The 14,135-nt window shown below is 37.1% G+C and overlaps 3 protein-coding genes across 3 annotated transcripts; 1 reads left to right on the top strand and 2 right to left on the bottom strand.

Moving 5' to 3' along the window:
* Positions 1-1,000: 1,000 nt before the first annotated feature.
* On the bottom strand, positions 1,001-2,486 carry LOC113776010 (profilin-3). The gene is made up of 3 exons (XM_027321076.1): positions 2,278-2,486; positions 1,503-1,640; positions 1,001-1,252 (listed from the first exon to the last, which is right to left on the bottom strand). Exons 1-3 carry the CDS (start codon positions 2,404-2,406, stop codon positions 1,118-1,120), a joined length of 402 nt encoding a protein of 133 aa, XP_027176877.1. The 5' UTR covers positions 2,407-2,486; the 3' UTR covers positions 1,001-1,117.
* Positions 2,487-4,342: 1,856 nt separating this feature from the next.
* LOC113774859 (derlin-1) lies at positions 4,343-8,915 on the bottom strand. Its single transcript, XM_027319503.1, has 7 exons — positions 8,797-8,915; positions 7,838-7,973; positions 6,783-6,856; positions 6,205-6,298; positions 5,727-5,855; positions 5,435-5,595; positions 4,343-5,205 (listed from the first exon to the last, which is right to left on the bottom strand). Exons 1-7 carry the CDS (start codon positions 8,811-8,813, stop codon positions 5,097-5,099), a joined length of 720 nt encoding a protein of 239 aa, XP_027175304.1. The 5' UTR covers positions 8,814-8,915; the 3' UTR covers positions 4,343-5,096.
* Positions 8,916-11,471: 2,556 nt separating this feature from the next.
* On the top strand, positions 11,472-13,588 carry LOC113775862 (profilin-1-like). Its single transcript, XM_027320902.1, has 3 exons — positions 11,472-11,716; positions 12,599-12,736; positions 13,069-13,588. The coding sequence occupies exons 1-3, from the start codon at positions 11,591-11,593 to the stop codon at positions 13,201-13,203; spliced, it is 399 nt and encodes a 132-aa protein (XP_027176703.1). The 5' UTR covers positions 11,472-11,590; the 3' UTR covers positions 13,204-13,588.
* Positions 13,589-14,135: the final 547 nt, after the last annotated feature.

Genomic DNA, 14,135 nt, shown 5'->3' with positions numbered 1-14,135 from the left:
TCCCTAACTAAAAGAAAAGATTTATTGATAGACTCTCTTATCTAATCAAGGAGATTTGGGAGGTTGAGGATTACAGCCTTAACCCAACGAGCCATTTCTTTTTCATTTCTTTTTCACTTGTTGCTTGTCAGAGCAAACGGTAATTAACTTAAGTTGCCATGGCCTCGCACCCCCCTAATTAGTTGTCATGTAATTTCTTTGTATTTGTTTTCTTGTGGGATTTGCTGCGCCGGAAGTTTTGAGTCTCCGACGTACAGCATTCATTTACGGGTTGCTTGCGAAGTGTCAGTGTCGGGCTTATCTGGACTTGAGTGTCAGAGAATGTTTTGATTTCCAATCCAGCAGTTCAATAATGAGTTGAAAAACACCATCGATCCTAAGAACACTTGAGAATATCCACATAGCAAGAGACATCACGCTACAAATCAGTATCTATTGGTCTGAGAAAGAAGAACGAAATCTCGAGAGAAGCTGATAAATTTGAAGTCCTGCATCAATGGGCCTGAGTTTTTGTTGAAGCAATATTCTAATCTTCTGCAAGTCAAGTAACTTGTAAGAAGTGGCAGCTCTATTCCCTTGTTGTTTCTACTTACTATGGTTATATATGGTCCGTTCAGACATCTCCTTGTCTTCTCGGGTTGGGATTTAGAAGAAGAATTATATATGTGTCTGTGAAGTAAAAGTTCCGCATCAATTTCCAGGCATGGAAGAACTACGATCTATTTCAATTTCTTGTTATATAAAGAGTTGATAGGAGAACTGAAGAAAATGTAGAATCTCAACTTTCCAGCACAAAATGTTGAATACTACCGATAGATGAATAAATCAATCGTACCTGAAAGTGGAATAAATTTCACACTCCGTGGTAAATCAAAACAGAATTATTGAAACAACAGGTTTCTGACTTCCAAAATTAATCCAGATAGACATTAACACCCATATCTGTGATTATCAATTACAAAAAAAAAACAATATAACTAGAAAAACCTACAACAAACACTTAGATGCCCTCTCGCATGGTTATTGTCTGCGCAAACTCCACGCAATGTTTATGTTTCAAATGACGACTCGATCTTAGAGAAGCAGAAGAGGCAAGAATCATCCAGAATGAGCCAGCCTACAGGCCCTGCTCAGTGAGATAATCTCCCAGCCTCTCAACAACCAGGTTGCATTGTCCAGGGGTCACCGGCTCCTCATAGATCCCAAAGACTAGAGCTTGGCCAGTTTTCTTGATAGTAACACCTCCTGGCCCCTGTCCAAACCAATCAAGTAACTTTATAAAAACACATGTATAATATGGAACATATTGCGTTTCAAGTAAAGCCACAGACAGGAGGAAATGAACCATCCACTTTTTTTTGACAGTAATATCAGAGAAAACATATCGACCACTTGGTGAAAATCATTTAGTAACTTTATCAGAAAGGATGCAATTCATCTGGGCAGAAAACAACACTGGATAGACGGAGTAAAATGCAGCAGCATAAAATCATTATTATGACCTTCTTTCCACGAATAACAGCACCAGGCTCGCCTTGGATGACCATGTATTTCGTTCCTCCGAGGTGTAAACCTGTAGGGGCAAGATGTCCTGGCTCATCGAAATCAGTCATGATACCCTTGATCTCATCAGGCTTAATCTGTAAAGAAACAGAGTTCATAAACCAATGGTGGAGACACTTCAGAACTTGATAGCTTTAAACAGGCACCATACTAACAGTACAAAAGGCACAACGCCGGTCATTGGCTTGGAAAGTCTACAATTCCAGATCAACAATTTTGCATAGAGGAGGAAATCATGTTCGTATGCAAAACTCTTCACACCGAAAATGGTTCAAGAACTAAGAAAGATTCAGTAGACAAAAACAAAAAGGCGAATAAATTTCAGCTGAATGATTTGCTCCAATGTTAGGACTGTCATGAGGCCCTAAAATTGGGAAAAGTCAATAAAAGAACTCCAAAGTACATGTGCAAATGATAGCACTCCCGTTACTATTCGACAACAGAGATGATTTTAAAAAAAAAAAAAAAAAACCAAATATGATTGTAAGTGACAATTACTATGAACAATATACACTTTTATGTTATTAATGGTTCTATTATAAGATGTGGTCTGCATGAACAATGCCTTTTCTTCTTTTTCTTTTCCTTGTCTGGTGAACAATGCAACACTTAGCTCTAAAAAAAATAAACTAAATATTGCTCCCAATTTTTTGGTGATAAAAAGAAAAAAAAAATGAGTCCACATTTAAAGGGATCGTGTAGATGAAATGTGACCTGAGGGAAGTTGGAGCTCTGGGCCCAAACGGCGCCGTCGTGGCCGAGAATGGCAGCAGCAGTGAGGTGATGGCCTGTGCCTTCAATGTCACACATCAAATGATCATCCACGTAAGTTTGCCACGACATTTTTTTTTTTCTGGGCTTTGAAGAACGACAACTTCTTTCAAGAACAACGAAATTTGGATGTAGCAGGCAGTTTCAAAGCACTCCGGTTATGGTAATGATCCCGTGGAGCTTGAACAGATAACCCTTTTTTTTCCTTTAATTTTGGGGAGGTTGGAATGCAAAAGCAGAGTGATGTGAGTGATTAAGTAGGCGTATTAAGAAGAAGGGAAAATATTAGGGAAGGAAGGAATAATGAGGACGTGCATGATCGTCTCGGAGCCAGTGAGCTGTGGATTTATTATCACCGTTCAGTTTCCGCCTTTATTTAAGGAAACTAATCAACTACCATTTGGCGGCCACCTCACTGTCCATTTGCCCTTTTCCATCAGCCTTCCCCCATAAGGCCATAACCATAATCCTCCTCCCTAGCAAGAGTAGTTTTGCTCTCTGCTTTTATTTGGCTTTTCATTTTTCTTTATTTCAAAAAAAAAAATGAAAATGGAAACTCAAACCTGTCCGAAGCTCGTGCGTGGCTTTGAGGGATTAAACATATCATGTTATTACTAATTGGGCTAACAAGACTGGTATAAGCGACCTTTTGATATTTTAGACCGGTTGAAGATAATACTATAATACAAAATTTGGAGTTTTCATTGATCCGTCTTGAACGAAAATTTTATCTTGAGATTTTTGTTCATTTTTTAGTAGATATGGAAATGCCCAATTAGTAGCGCTGCGAGTAATCGGACACACCCACAAGCCCGACATACAATTTCTCCTCCTCATTTTACTTGTTGCTTAATGAATGGCTACGACCTAATTACATCCACATAACAATCACACCTGCACCTTTGTGATTCTAGCAGCGTACTACCATCCCTGTGCCATAGTTCGAGGACAACGTCTTCTTCAATTACTCTCTCACACCAACATATTTATTTTATGTTTTCTATTGTGTACCCATAGAACCATATCTGTCGTTCTTCTGTTTTCCTTTAACTATCTGATACCCTATTTGATAACCCAGTTCAGCACTTAAACTTAATGGATTCAGATCTTAACATGACCGTTTGATAATCAAAAATTGAACATCTGAATTAATTAAATGGCACTGAATTTTTTAGGCAAAACTTTTTTCTAAAATTAAGTGATAAACTATTCACTTATCACTGAATGTTATATATCCTCAAATGTATTAGATTTAATATTTAATAATTCAATAATTTAATAGATTCAAATTTCAAATTTCAATTTTATCAAAGGAATACTGAATATGTCGTATGTACTTCAACTATTTAATTCGCTAAACTGCCATAAAAAAAAAAAAAAAAAGAAAAGCAACGAGAGAATCGTGGGCATTGACTTTGAGGACCGACTCCACTCCTTTCATTAGAACTAGAGAAATGCTTCTCTTCATACAAGAAGTTCCCCAAAATAATATGGTAATTTCATATTTCCCTTCGTCCCAAGTAATGACACAAATGGTTTGTCTTTGACGCAGAATACACTGAAGAGCAGAAATCCTCATCTACCAGATTAACTGGTAAATCTTCACGAACGTGTACGCTATGAGGAATATACGCAGAACTTCCAAACCCCATGAAGCCGTTGCCATGCACTCCATGCAGAGTTCATAGCAGGCTTTTTTTTCATTACTTCCCTTGCATCGCTAGTCAATTTAGGTACGAGATCATCCGTGCTAGAATATCTCTCAAAGATAACTCGTGGATCGTGCACGCCTACCATCCCTGTCAATGTAATCTAACTCGGACTCAAATAATCCCACGAGTATGCAAAAACACTTGCAGGCTGCAATGGAAGTTATTACATGCGAGAAAAGAAGGTTGCTGTCATGGAGACAGAAATCTTCTCGAGTTCTATGGATGGGTTCGCAAACTTCCTGTCATGGAGAAGTATCACATTACAATATCATGGAGATAGAAACCTGCTCAAGTTCTATGGACAGATTTGCAAATTAATCACATTGCCGTCAACGTCCGTGTACCAATGAGAGTCAACTGAAGATGCAAAACAGCCTGCGGAGGTAATCCTCCTAGATAAGAGAACTAAATTCAATGGCAACACATTCAAAATTTATCTCTAACAGAGAAAAATTCCAACATTTGCAAGCCCAATAACAACATCACAGAAAGAATCCACATACACGCAGATAAATGGCAACATATCTTGGAGACTTCAGATTCCATCACTTCAAAACCAATGCTTCAGCTCTATGATGAGCTTAAGATTTGATTGCTTGCCCGTAGATGAGCGATTATAATAACTCTCAAACTTTCAGGCTTAGGTTTGCAGAAGCGAATAAATCAACCACTCTCCCCCATTCCCCCACCCAGCAGCTCATGCCCTTTATCCATCCTTCAACCAACACTAAAAAAAATTTAAAAAAAAAAAAGAGTAAAATGTCAAATAAAATAAACCATTCCCATGCTCATCAATCACCTTTTTTGAGATGCAAGTTTTCCAATGATTACTTCCTCCAAGAACCTATAAGTATCCTATATCGATGAAGATCCCAAAAGCAAAAAATTGCTGCCTCAGTCATTGAGGCACTCCTATTCTGTTTGAAGTTAGTAGAGCCAGTTTAAGCAACTTGGATTACTCTTCACACCAGCATTATCCACATTTCACTATGTCGAGTGCTGATGTTTACAAAATTTTGCAATTTCTATATATGTGAGAAGAAATCCATGTCAACCACCAAGACGATAAGATCTACCCCTGAAAACTGGATCTGTCCTGTCAGCCCGAGCAGAATTTTGCACTGGATTGAAATATCTAGTGCACTGCACCAGTTTATGTCTGTGGAACAGTTAAAGGACAACTGCAAAGAAAGAAACAGAGGGAATGTGCAGAGACTTATTAAGCATCCTATTACTGAGGAGGATTCAACCATTTCAAGGGGCAACGGTGTGAGAGAATGTGCATGGACATGCCTGCATGCAGAGAGAGAAAGAGAGAGAGAGGTATATATATACATATATAAAAACAGCTTATATCTAGCTGCTCCACAGAACAAACAAAAGGATACACCCACTGTGGTGTCTTCAATATGTTTCTCCCAGTGGCAAGCGGATGCAACACTGTCAAGAAGTAAAACAGATGTCCAGCTACAATGCCTAAAAGATCTGGTATGATTGGCGAACCGAATATAACATCCAGACATAGCATGGCCCATGGCAAATAAAATGCCTGTAAATGAAAGACAATGCCATGCATCAGTAAAAACTGACAAACGTATTAAAAATCCAAAAAGAGCAACGGTTTCAGGTAGAACCTAACAAAGAGAAGAAGAAAAGAGAGAAAGAAAGAAAGCAACACACCTTAAGATTGACAAGGCCATATATGTTGATACTGGCATTGGGAAACTCCCTACTCCACACATAGAGAAGCATGAAGACCAAAGATATCCCCAGGAAAGGAGACTGGAGAGGAGGAATGGCAGCTAAAACCTAGTGCACACACAAATCCAATAGTGTTAAATGAGATCATTCTCAATTCACATCAATATTCAACAATAGATATCTGAAAAAGATGAATTATCAGACTTCTCCGCTCCAAACATAAAAAGATGCAAATCTAGAGTCCAGCAGGTAGCGAAGCAGATAGGAGCAAGGAAAAGTAAAAAGGAAGAAAATATGCTTCCCTAAACAGATATGCTAGTATGAACCAGCCAATCAAGTATCCCAGTAAGGCAACTGATATTAATCTCTTGAGGGCAAGTACGTTGTATATGTTTGTGTGGCTGAGTCTGAGAGAGAGAGAAAGAGAGGGTAAAAGATGGAACTAAGTCTCACATACCAATAGGGAAAATGCTCCAAATATCATCATCCACAAGAAATCAGCTGTACGACCCTGAAAAGGTCCGCTCTCCAGTTGTACACCATATCTAGCTCTATAATTTCAAAAAGAAACAGCAGAAAATTAATCCATTAAATCTCAAAAATCATACGAGCAGTTAACTGCTCAAGGGTAAAACATAACCTCTTACTCATTTTTGTCATAGTTATGTAGCTCTCGCATAAATTTTAAAAACTCTAGTAAGCAGTAACCTACCCCGAGATTTTTTAATCACATCTTATAAACCTCCCTTGTTAAGAGTTGCCAACAAACATCATTTCTCAGTAAGCAGTTAAACTTTGAAGAAGGAAGGTCATTGTGACCTAATATTTCACAAATCGACAGGAAAATTTTTTAGAGGAGGATAGTATAAAATCAGAAAAAACTCAGTGGAGAACCTTGAGATTTGACAAAATCTAGAGGTGTGTAATTAAGAAAATAAATAACCTTCCGGTGCAACCTCAACTAGCAGTTTGGATGTTTAGAAATAACTAATTAGCTATTTATGTGATCTACTGAATAGAAGTTCCAATACTTACATCATTAAGAGGCGAATCCCAAAGTTGATAGAGAATTTTCCGAGGAAAAAAAGCGTCGTAAAAAGCTTATGGACCTAAAAAAGCAACACAGAACAGCAACACAAAATGAATAAAGAATCTCAGTAAGTCAAATTGGAATTGGTCCATTCCATTGAAAAATGCTTTAGAAAATACAATCGTGTACATTACATGCAGAAAGAGAACATTCAGATGAGCTGTCTTTCATTGGAATTAACCAAATTATACATGCCACCAACTAAATAAATTTCAAATGCTTTAAGTTGGATAAAGAAAGGAGGGATCAAAAATTAGAAAAAAAAGAGAGAATCTCAATAGAGTTAGTCAGGGTTGTATAGCACTAAAAGCATCCAGTTCTTGAAAACAATCATATTTTCTCATTCCATCATTCATATTGCTAAGATACAGCAACATATGCTAACCAAGCTGCAAATAGAGGACAGGCAAATCTATAAGCAGGAGGAATAGACATAATCAGGAAAACAATCACTTAATGTAAACAGAACCGTACAGGATTTTAAGAGTTTGTGGTCAAGCAGCCATATGGGACCTATATGTCGTCCAGATATATAAATTGGGTTTACCAGAAAAACATTGAAGCAATTATCAAAGTACACATGCATTTGCTGGCCGCTAAATCAATGCAGCAAAGGTTAACATAAATATCATCAAAATCTGACAGCAAACACATAGTTGTATACAAAGTATGGGTCTCTCTTATCACATTACAACAAAGACCAGTTTTCACTTTCAGTATTTAAAAAGCATGTTAAATGAAAATCAGTTGGACTACTATTTTTATATTGAAAATACGTCAAAGTCGTTCACTTCAGCTTCATGCAGTGGCGATGCAATGATTATCATAGCAAAACCATATGTAAATGAACAAGGCTTCCTCAAAGAGAAAGTGCAACTAACTTTTAATCTCTCATATTTCAAATCTATAAACATTATCAACATGGATATAAGATAGATATTTCCAGTGTCTCACGAACAAGGCCTAGCACAACGAGAATGAATGGAAATCATGGACTTACCTGAAAGTTAAAGAAGACTAGCCGAGGAATGTATGCAAAGTCAAAAGGAGTCAATAGGCCAATCTGACAGGCGACGGTACAAACTAAACATGCTGTCCCATAGATCTTGGTAACTGGGGGAAGTGACTTGTACCATCTGGAACAACAGAAGAGTATAAGGTGTCATCCAAGCATCGATAGTGCAAACATCCTCCAAAAGACGAGGATTGAGAGAAACAAAATACATGTCTCGAATCTTCTCAGAGCTAACTGTTTTACACCTAAGGTATCACTACATGCCACAAACGCACAATAAGAGACGAGTTTCAACACTTGGGACATTTTAATCCCCTTTGATTTTGCCTCGAATAGTTGAACGTCTCCTCCATCCCCTCCTCCCCGGGCCCGACCGACCAGGCACACCCAAAGTGAAAGCAAAAATTACTAACACTCTCTCCCCTTACCAAAGTTAAAGCACTACTTACTGAATTACTGCCTCCTCTTCTATAATTGAGCTCTTCAGATTGTATAATTTACTACATGTGAACAGATCATCGGACGGCCAAAAATACAAGGTCCAAGCCTTGCCTTTTAACCACTGACTACTGCACAATTGGACATAATTCCCAGCATGTATCCCCCCCCCCCAAGTACACTTCGCGTTTTAGCGCATTCTACTCTTCTTTCTCGGAAAACCGAACGCAGGCAGCCATGTACTTAGCTCTAATTCCCACAAAGAAGACCTCCACAACAGTTTTCATATACTTCAATCAAGCGATTTAATCAAACTTAAAATACAAATTAGCAAACAAATGAGCAAGCCAAACTTCCAACAATGCCAACAAAAATTAACTAAATACTAGTAGCAGTAGTATCTGATCGTGTATTGAGTAAGAATTAATCACAAAGCATTTATACTCATAAATGCATTAAAAAAATGAACTGCATATTATCAAAATAGCGAGAGAAAGAAAAATTACTCAGCAGGAGAAGACATTTTTTTGAACGTGAGACCAAGATCTCCGTGTATTGTGTAATTGTCGGATTTATTGTGGGGGAAAAAAAGGAGAATAGAGGAAATATAAGGATTTGTGATTTGGTTGTTGAGATGCTTTGAGTTGTTTGGGCGAATCAAAACTCAGTAGTCTGCAGAAGTTGCGTCATCGTCCTTCCACGTGGACGTCCTGGTGGGCTAATTGTGCGATGGAGTGGGACTATTCCAGATAACTTTTTCAAAATGGGCCTTTCTTTTCTTTTTCTTTTTTTTTTACTTGAAGACAAATCACATGGATTGATGGATCCAACCCAGTCCATTGAAAGGACTCCTAAGGAATATAAGGGCTCACATTTAGGTAGATTCCAAAAATTCAATGACTGGATCATTAGATCTTTAAAGATCGGATTCACTCAATTTTTTGAACCAATAAAAAAATTATGTGGGAAAAAAAAATAAAAGGGTAGAATCCTAAAATTTTGATTACTTTTTGCTGCCTTTCTTCGAATAATGGAAGGGGGGGGGGGGAAAAAGATCATGTTTATTATAATAAATCCCATGAAAATTGTGTTCATTAAACTTGGCCCTTCTCATATGAAGAATTATCACTTTTTATTTTCTATCAAAACTTTTAAAAAATCATATAAAGTGCAAACTAACATGGTTTCTACCCTACTTGGCTACTTCTCGACATATTAATACAGAGCAAAAGCACAACAAAAACTACTGCAAAAAGTACTCCCCCTCAGGACGTAATTAAAATCCTAAGCAATTCCAATAATAGACAAGTCAAATGTTTTCGTATATTATCCTAAGAAAAACATTCATTTTATCTCTCTCGACTGGAAAAATTGAAACCGCCGATGGAACGAAGAAGAATACAAATAATAGACTAGAAATTTTGGATTGTAAATTATTTGAGATATTTTTACTGTTGTACTTTTTGTGATGTGATGTATGTGAGATAAAAAGGTAATTGGGAAGATAAAAAGTTGTATTAGAAATTGTAATGGTGATATAAGCAAATATATTTGGGGAAATAACCCACTGTCCAAACAAACCCAATTATTTAGACAGCTTATGTCATTCTCGTATGGAACTGTAGAATTCCAACGATGCAAATTAAAGTTGATTTATGTAAATGTGAAGGTTGATATTCTCATTAAATGTTTACATTTCTTTTTTTTTTCTTTTTTTTTTCAAATGTTTACATTTCAAACAAGTTTAAATTAGGAGAAGATTGGATGCCACGGGAAGGATCGCAAGTAAGCTGTTCCAGATTCGAGATCTTCCTCATACTTAGGCTTTAAGAAAAAGACGAGTTTAAATTATTTATACAAGGGCTAATTGCATTTAACCTATCGAACTATTGCTAATTAGCATTTTGCCCTTTAAACTATTGTTTGTAGCATTCTATTGCCTTGAACTTTTGAGTTTCTGCAATTTACTCCACGCACTTGCCACGTGGCGAAATCTCAAGCTAATTTGGGCATTTGTTCATGAGTTTAAAAGAAAATTTACTTGCAAACTTGCAACGACATTCCCTAAGATGTGCCTCCAATAAAAGATATTGAGCCTTGTCTAATTTTGCTGATACAAGAGCTTGACAGGTAAATGACCAGTCAAGTTGTTGACAAAATAAATTAGGGCTATCAATGAGACCAGTTCAGCTCAAACCTAACCCATTCGACTCTAAAAAACTTGTTGAGTCTAAATTTTAAATAGACCAAATATTAGACCCAAACTAAATGTGAGTCAAGATTGGACTATACTAAATTAAAGTTCGATTAAGGTTCGACACTTATATAATTATATATATAATAATAATATCTATAACTTGTAGTTATACATATAGTGACATAAAATGCTAATAATTTATATATAAATTTATAGTAATTCATAATTGAAAAATATATATTATAATAATTATGTATTTAAGTAGGAGTTTGGACCGAATCTGATTTAAACTTAAAACTTCTATAATACTGTGAGCTAAATTTGAGCATTTCAATTTGAACCCGAAATCCAAAAATCCATATAATTTGTGAATGAGTCTAAACTTGTTAAAAACCAATTGACGCCTCAAAAATGAATGGTCAGTCTCAGATGAATTCTATCAGTGGTATCATTGGTATTATCGAGAGTTAGTCTGCACATTTGTGGAGTAGACACGTTAGTCAGTTCCAAAAATTCCAACATGTTCAAGTGATCAAAACTAAATCGTGACAAATAGAAAAGTTTGAGGTAAACAAAATGCCCTAATTTACGTTTGAATAGCAAAAGAGCCAATCGTCAATGAGTCAAGGATCTTCATGTCTTCAAGGGAAAATTAAAATAAAAGATACACACACAAATTTATAGAGCCCCCAAAAAAAGTGATTAAGCTCTATGACTCCTTTAATATGCTTTTCATCCACTTGTTACCAAGAAAAAATTGCTCCTTGATACTTGTCTAAATCATGATGCTAACCACATTTTGGGTCAGGAACATCGCGCGGTGCCAACAACGACGTGCCGGAGGCACATGGAAAGAAAAGTTATGCTATACCACTTGTACGACGTTTTATAAGGGGCATTAGCGACAATTTCCTCCTCCTCAGAATCCGCACGCCAGGCCATTATAAACCCCCCCCCCCCCCCCCAAACAACGACTATAAGGGGTTGTACTATAAATTTCTCTAGCTTTGGCATTGGTATTTAGGTTCAGCTACTCCACTGTCAAGTGGTTTTCCTCCCGAATTCATCGTTCTCTCAGTTCAGCAGTGTCGGAAGATCGAAAGATGTCGTGGCAGGCGTACGTCAACGACCACCTTATGTGCGACGTCGGGGATGGTAATACCCTCACCGCCGCTGCCATCATCGGCCACGATGGCAGCGTCTGGGCCCAGAGCGCCTCCTTCCCTCAGGTCTTCTAAAAAGAAATTCAACATTTAGTTTTCTTATTTGAATTACTTTTTGTTGCAGCTGATAGAAATTGTGTACTTCGTGCGTTTCCCTTTGGAGATCTGAAAATTAATGCGTACAATGTTGCACTAGTACGTTCTTTCGGAGTGTTGACTCTTTGGTACTTGGTTAATCTGTGATCTGGGCATGATGTTTTTTTCCGCTATGACGAGGATGCTATAGTTCTGATCCAATACACAAATGGAATGTCGATTTTGGGAGTTCTTCCATTGACTTTGAGTTACCTGTGAAGTTGGATGACTTGGTTCTGATCCAAAAGATGATTGCTCATTTTTTTTCTCTTTATAGTTTTAAGAAAAGTTTTTTTATTCCGGTGATTGATCACACCTCTAATTTGGTCAGTTAAACAGCCGCTGCACATAAATTTTCCAGTTTGGATATAAGTTATAGACGCGGTTAATTGAAATCAATGTACGTTAAAAATAATAATAATAATAATAAAAGTACTTAAGGTGCATCTGGGGTTGCTTTTATGCTTTAAGAGCTGGAAAGCTGTCGTTAGCAGCCAGTTTGTGTAAAACAATTAAATAAGCACTTGCTTTTTAATACCTCGCTTACAATTCCCATGTTGTTACAAGAGTATATGGGTAATCACAGACCATAACTAATGATTTGCCATATCAAAGCACTCAAAATAGGGAATTGTAGGAACAGGTGTTTTGTGAATTAGAGATTTTATTTGAAAGAACTGCTAATGCTGTTCTTCTAGCTGGTTTCTGTTTTCTTGGACATGTTCGCTGCTACTTTTATTAGGAAGGCATCTGTTTTGGGGTGGAATGAAAGGGTTGTTAACGTGTACTTTTTCACTCGAGCTGTTGTTACAGCTCAAGGCCGAGGAAGTGAGTGGAATCATGAATGACTTTGCCGAACCTGGCTCTCTTGCACCAACTGGCCTGTTCCTTGCTGGCACAAAATACATGGTAATTCAAGGTGAACCAGGTGCTGCCATTCGAGGCAAAAAGGTATTGAATTTGGCTTATTTCTTACTTGGAGGCGAAAAGATGTGTTCCTGCTGCATGATTGGGGTGCAATTTTTTGGGTCTTGTGGTGGATGTGGAGTTTAAATTGGTAGTTAATGCCCCTGTTGATGAAATATGAGAAGATGACAGGTTGCATCATGCAAGGGTTTTGTGCAGATTGACTTGAAAACTTGTTTCTCATTTTTTGGGAAAATAAAAATGGCGATCTGAGTAATGTTGTATGGTGGATCCCCAGCTTGTATCAGATGCATCATACTTACCTGTCAGCTCTCACAAAAGTCTTCTAATATTTTATTTGGCTTGCTATTATTCAGGGATCTGCAGGTGCTACCATTAAGAGGACCGGCCAGGCCTTAATTATTGGCACCTATGATGAGCCACTGACTGCAAGCCAGTGCAACATGGTTGTTGAAAGGCTTGGAGATTATCTTATTGACCAGGGTCTTTAACTATATATATTCTTCGTAACTGGTAGTACCGCTTACAGAATTTCTTTGGATCCTTTACAAGCTTTGCATCTAGATTGTCCGCCAATGAAATGATTGCAGCGAAATCCTTGTACTAAGATTGATTGGGAAATCAGATTTGAAGTAATGCTTCATCGGCGCGTGAGAAGTAGAGATATCATCGTCTGTTTCTGGATTTGACAGGGTTTTCTTTGTATTCTACCTTTATGAAAAGTGGTACTATGATGATTTCAAGCGAGGAATTGATCTTTTTTTTTTTTCTGATTTTGAATTTTTTTTTATGCCCATTTGGTTTACATTTGACACTTGGCTTTTGTAATTACTGGGGGACGATGCTTATTTTATTTAATTTATATTTGGGCAGATATATTTTTTTTTCCGAACAAAGACATAAACACACACACCCAGTTAAATTAACGCTCAGGAAGTTAACATCAAAGAACGGTCCAAAGTACAATCTAAGGGAGACCCACAAAGCAATACTGTTCAGCGATATATGATGGGTAGCTTTTCATTCTCGCCTATTTCCTTCAACATAAATGAGATGAGATACCTATTTATGATATAAATAAAAATATTTATGATACAAATAAAATATGAGTAAATCTTTTCTACACTGACAGTGTGTACACTATTATCGTTAGAATCACGACATGTGTGCAAAAATTAATTTTTAAATTTAAATTTTGCACAGATATCATTCATCCAATACTGATAGTGTATACACTGTCAGTGTAGGAAAGATTAATCCATAAAATATTACGTGAAATAATCCAACAATCCAAATTATACAGCAAACATGTTTTTAGTCGGAGCATTGTTCTGAGAATTTTCTTCGGTTGATTGGTATCTGATTTCAAGTATTGCGCGTTTCAAGATCTTGCAAAACCCGTTTTATCTCTCGAATCATTGGG

This window comes from Coffea eugenioides, chromosome 6, assembly GCF_003713205.1.
Source record: "Coffea eugenioides isolate CCC68of chromosome 6, Ceug_1.0, whole genome shotgun sequence".
In the NCBI taxonomy this organism is placed as follows: domain Eukaryota; kingdom Viridiplantae; phylum Streptophyta; class Magnoliopsida; order Gentianales; family Rubiaceae; genus Coffea; species Coffea eugenioides.
The sequence above is the reverse complement of the archived record's forward strand: the minus strand, read 5'-3'. Positions and strand labels throughout refer to the sequence as shown.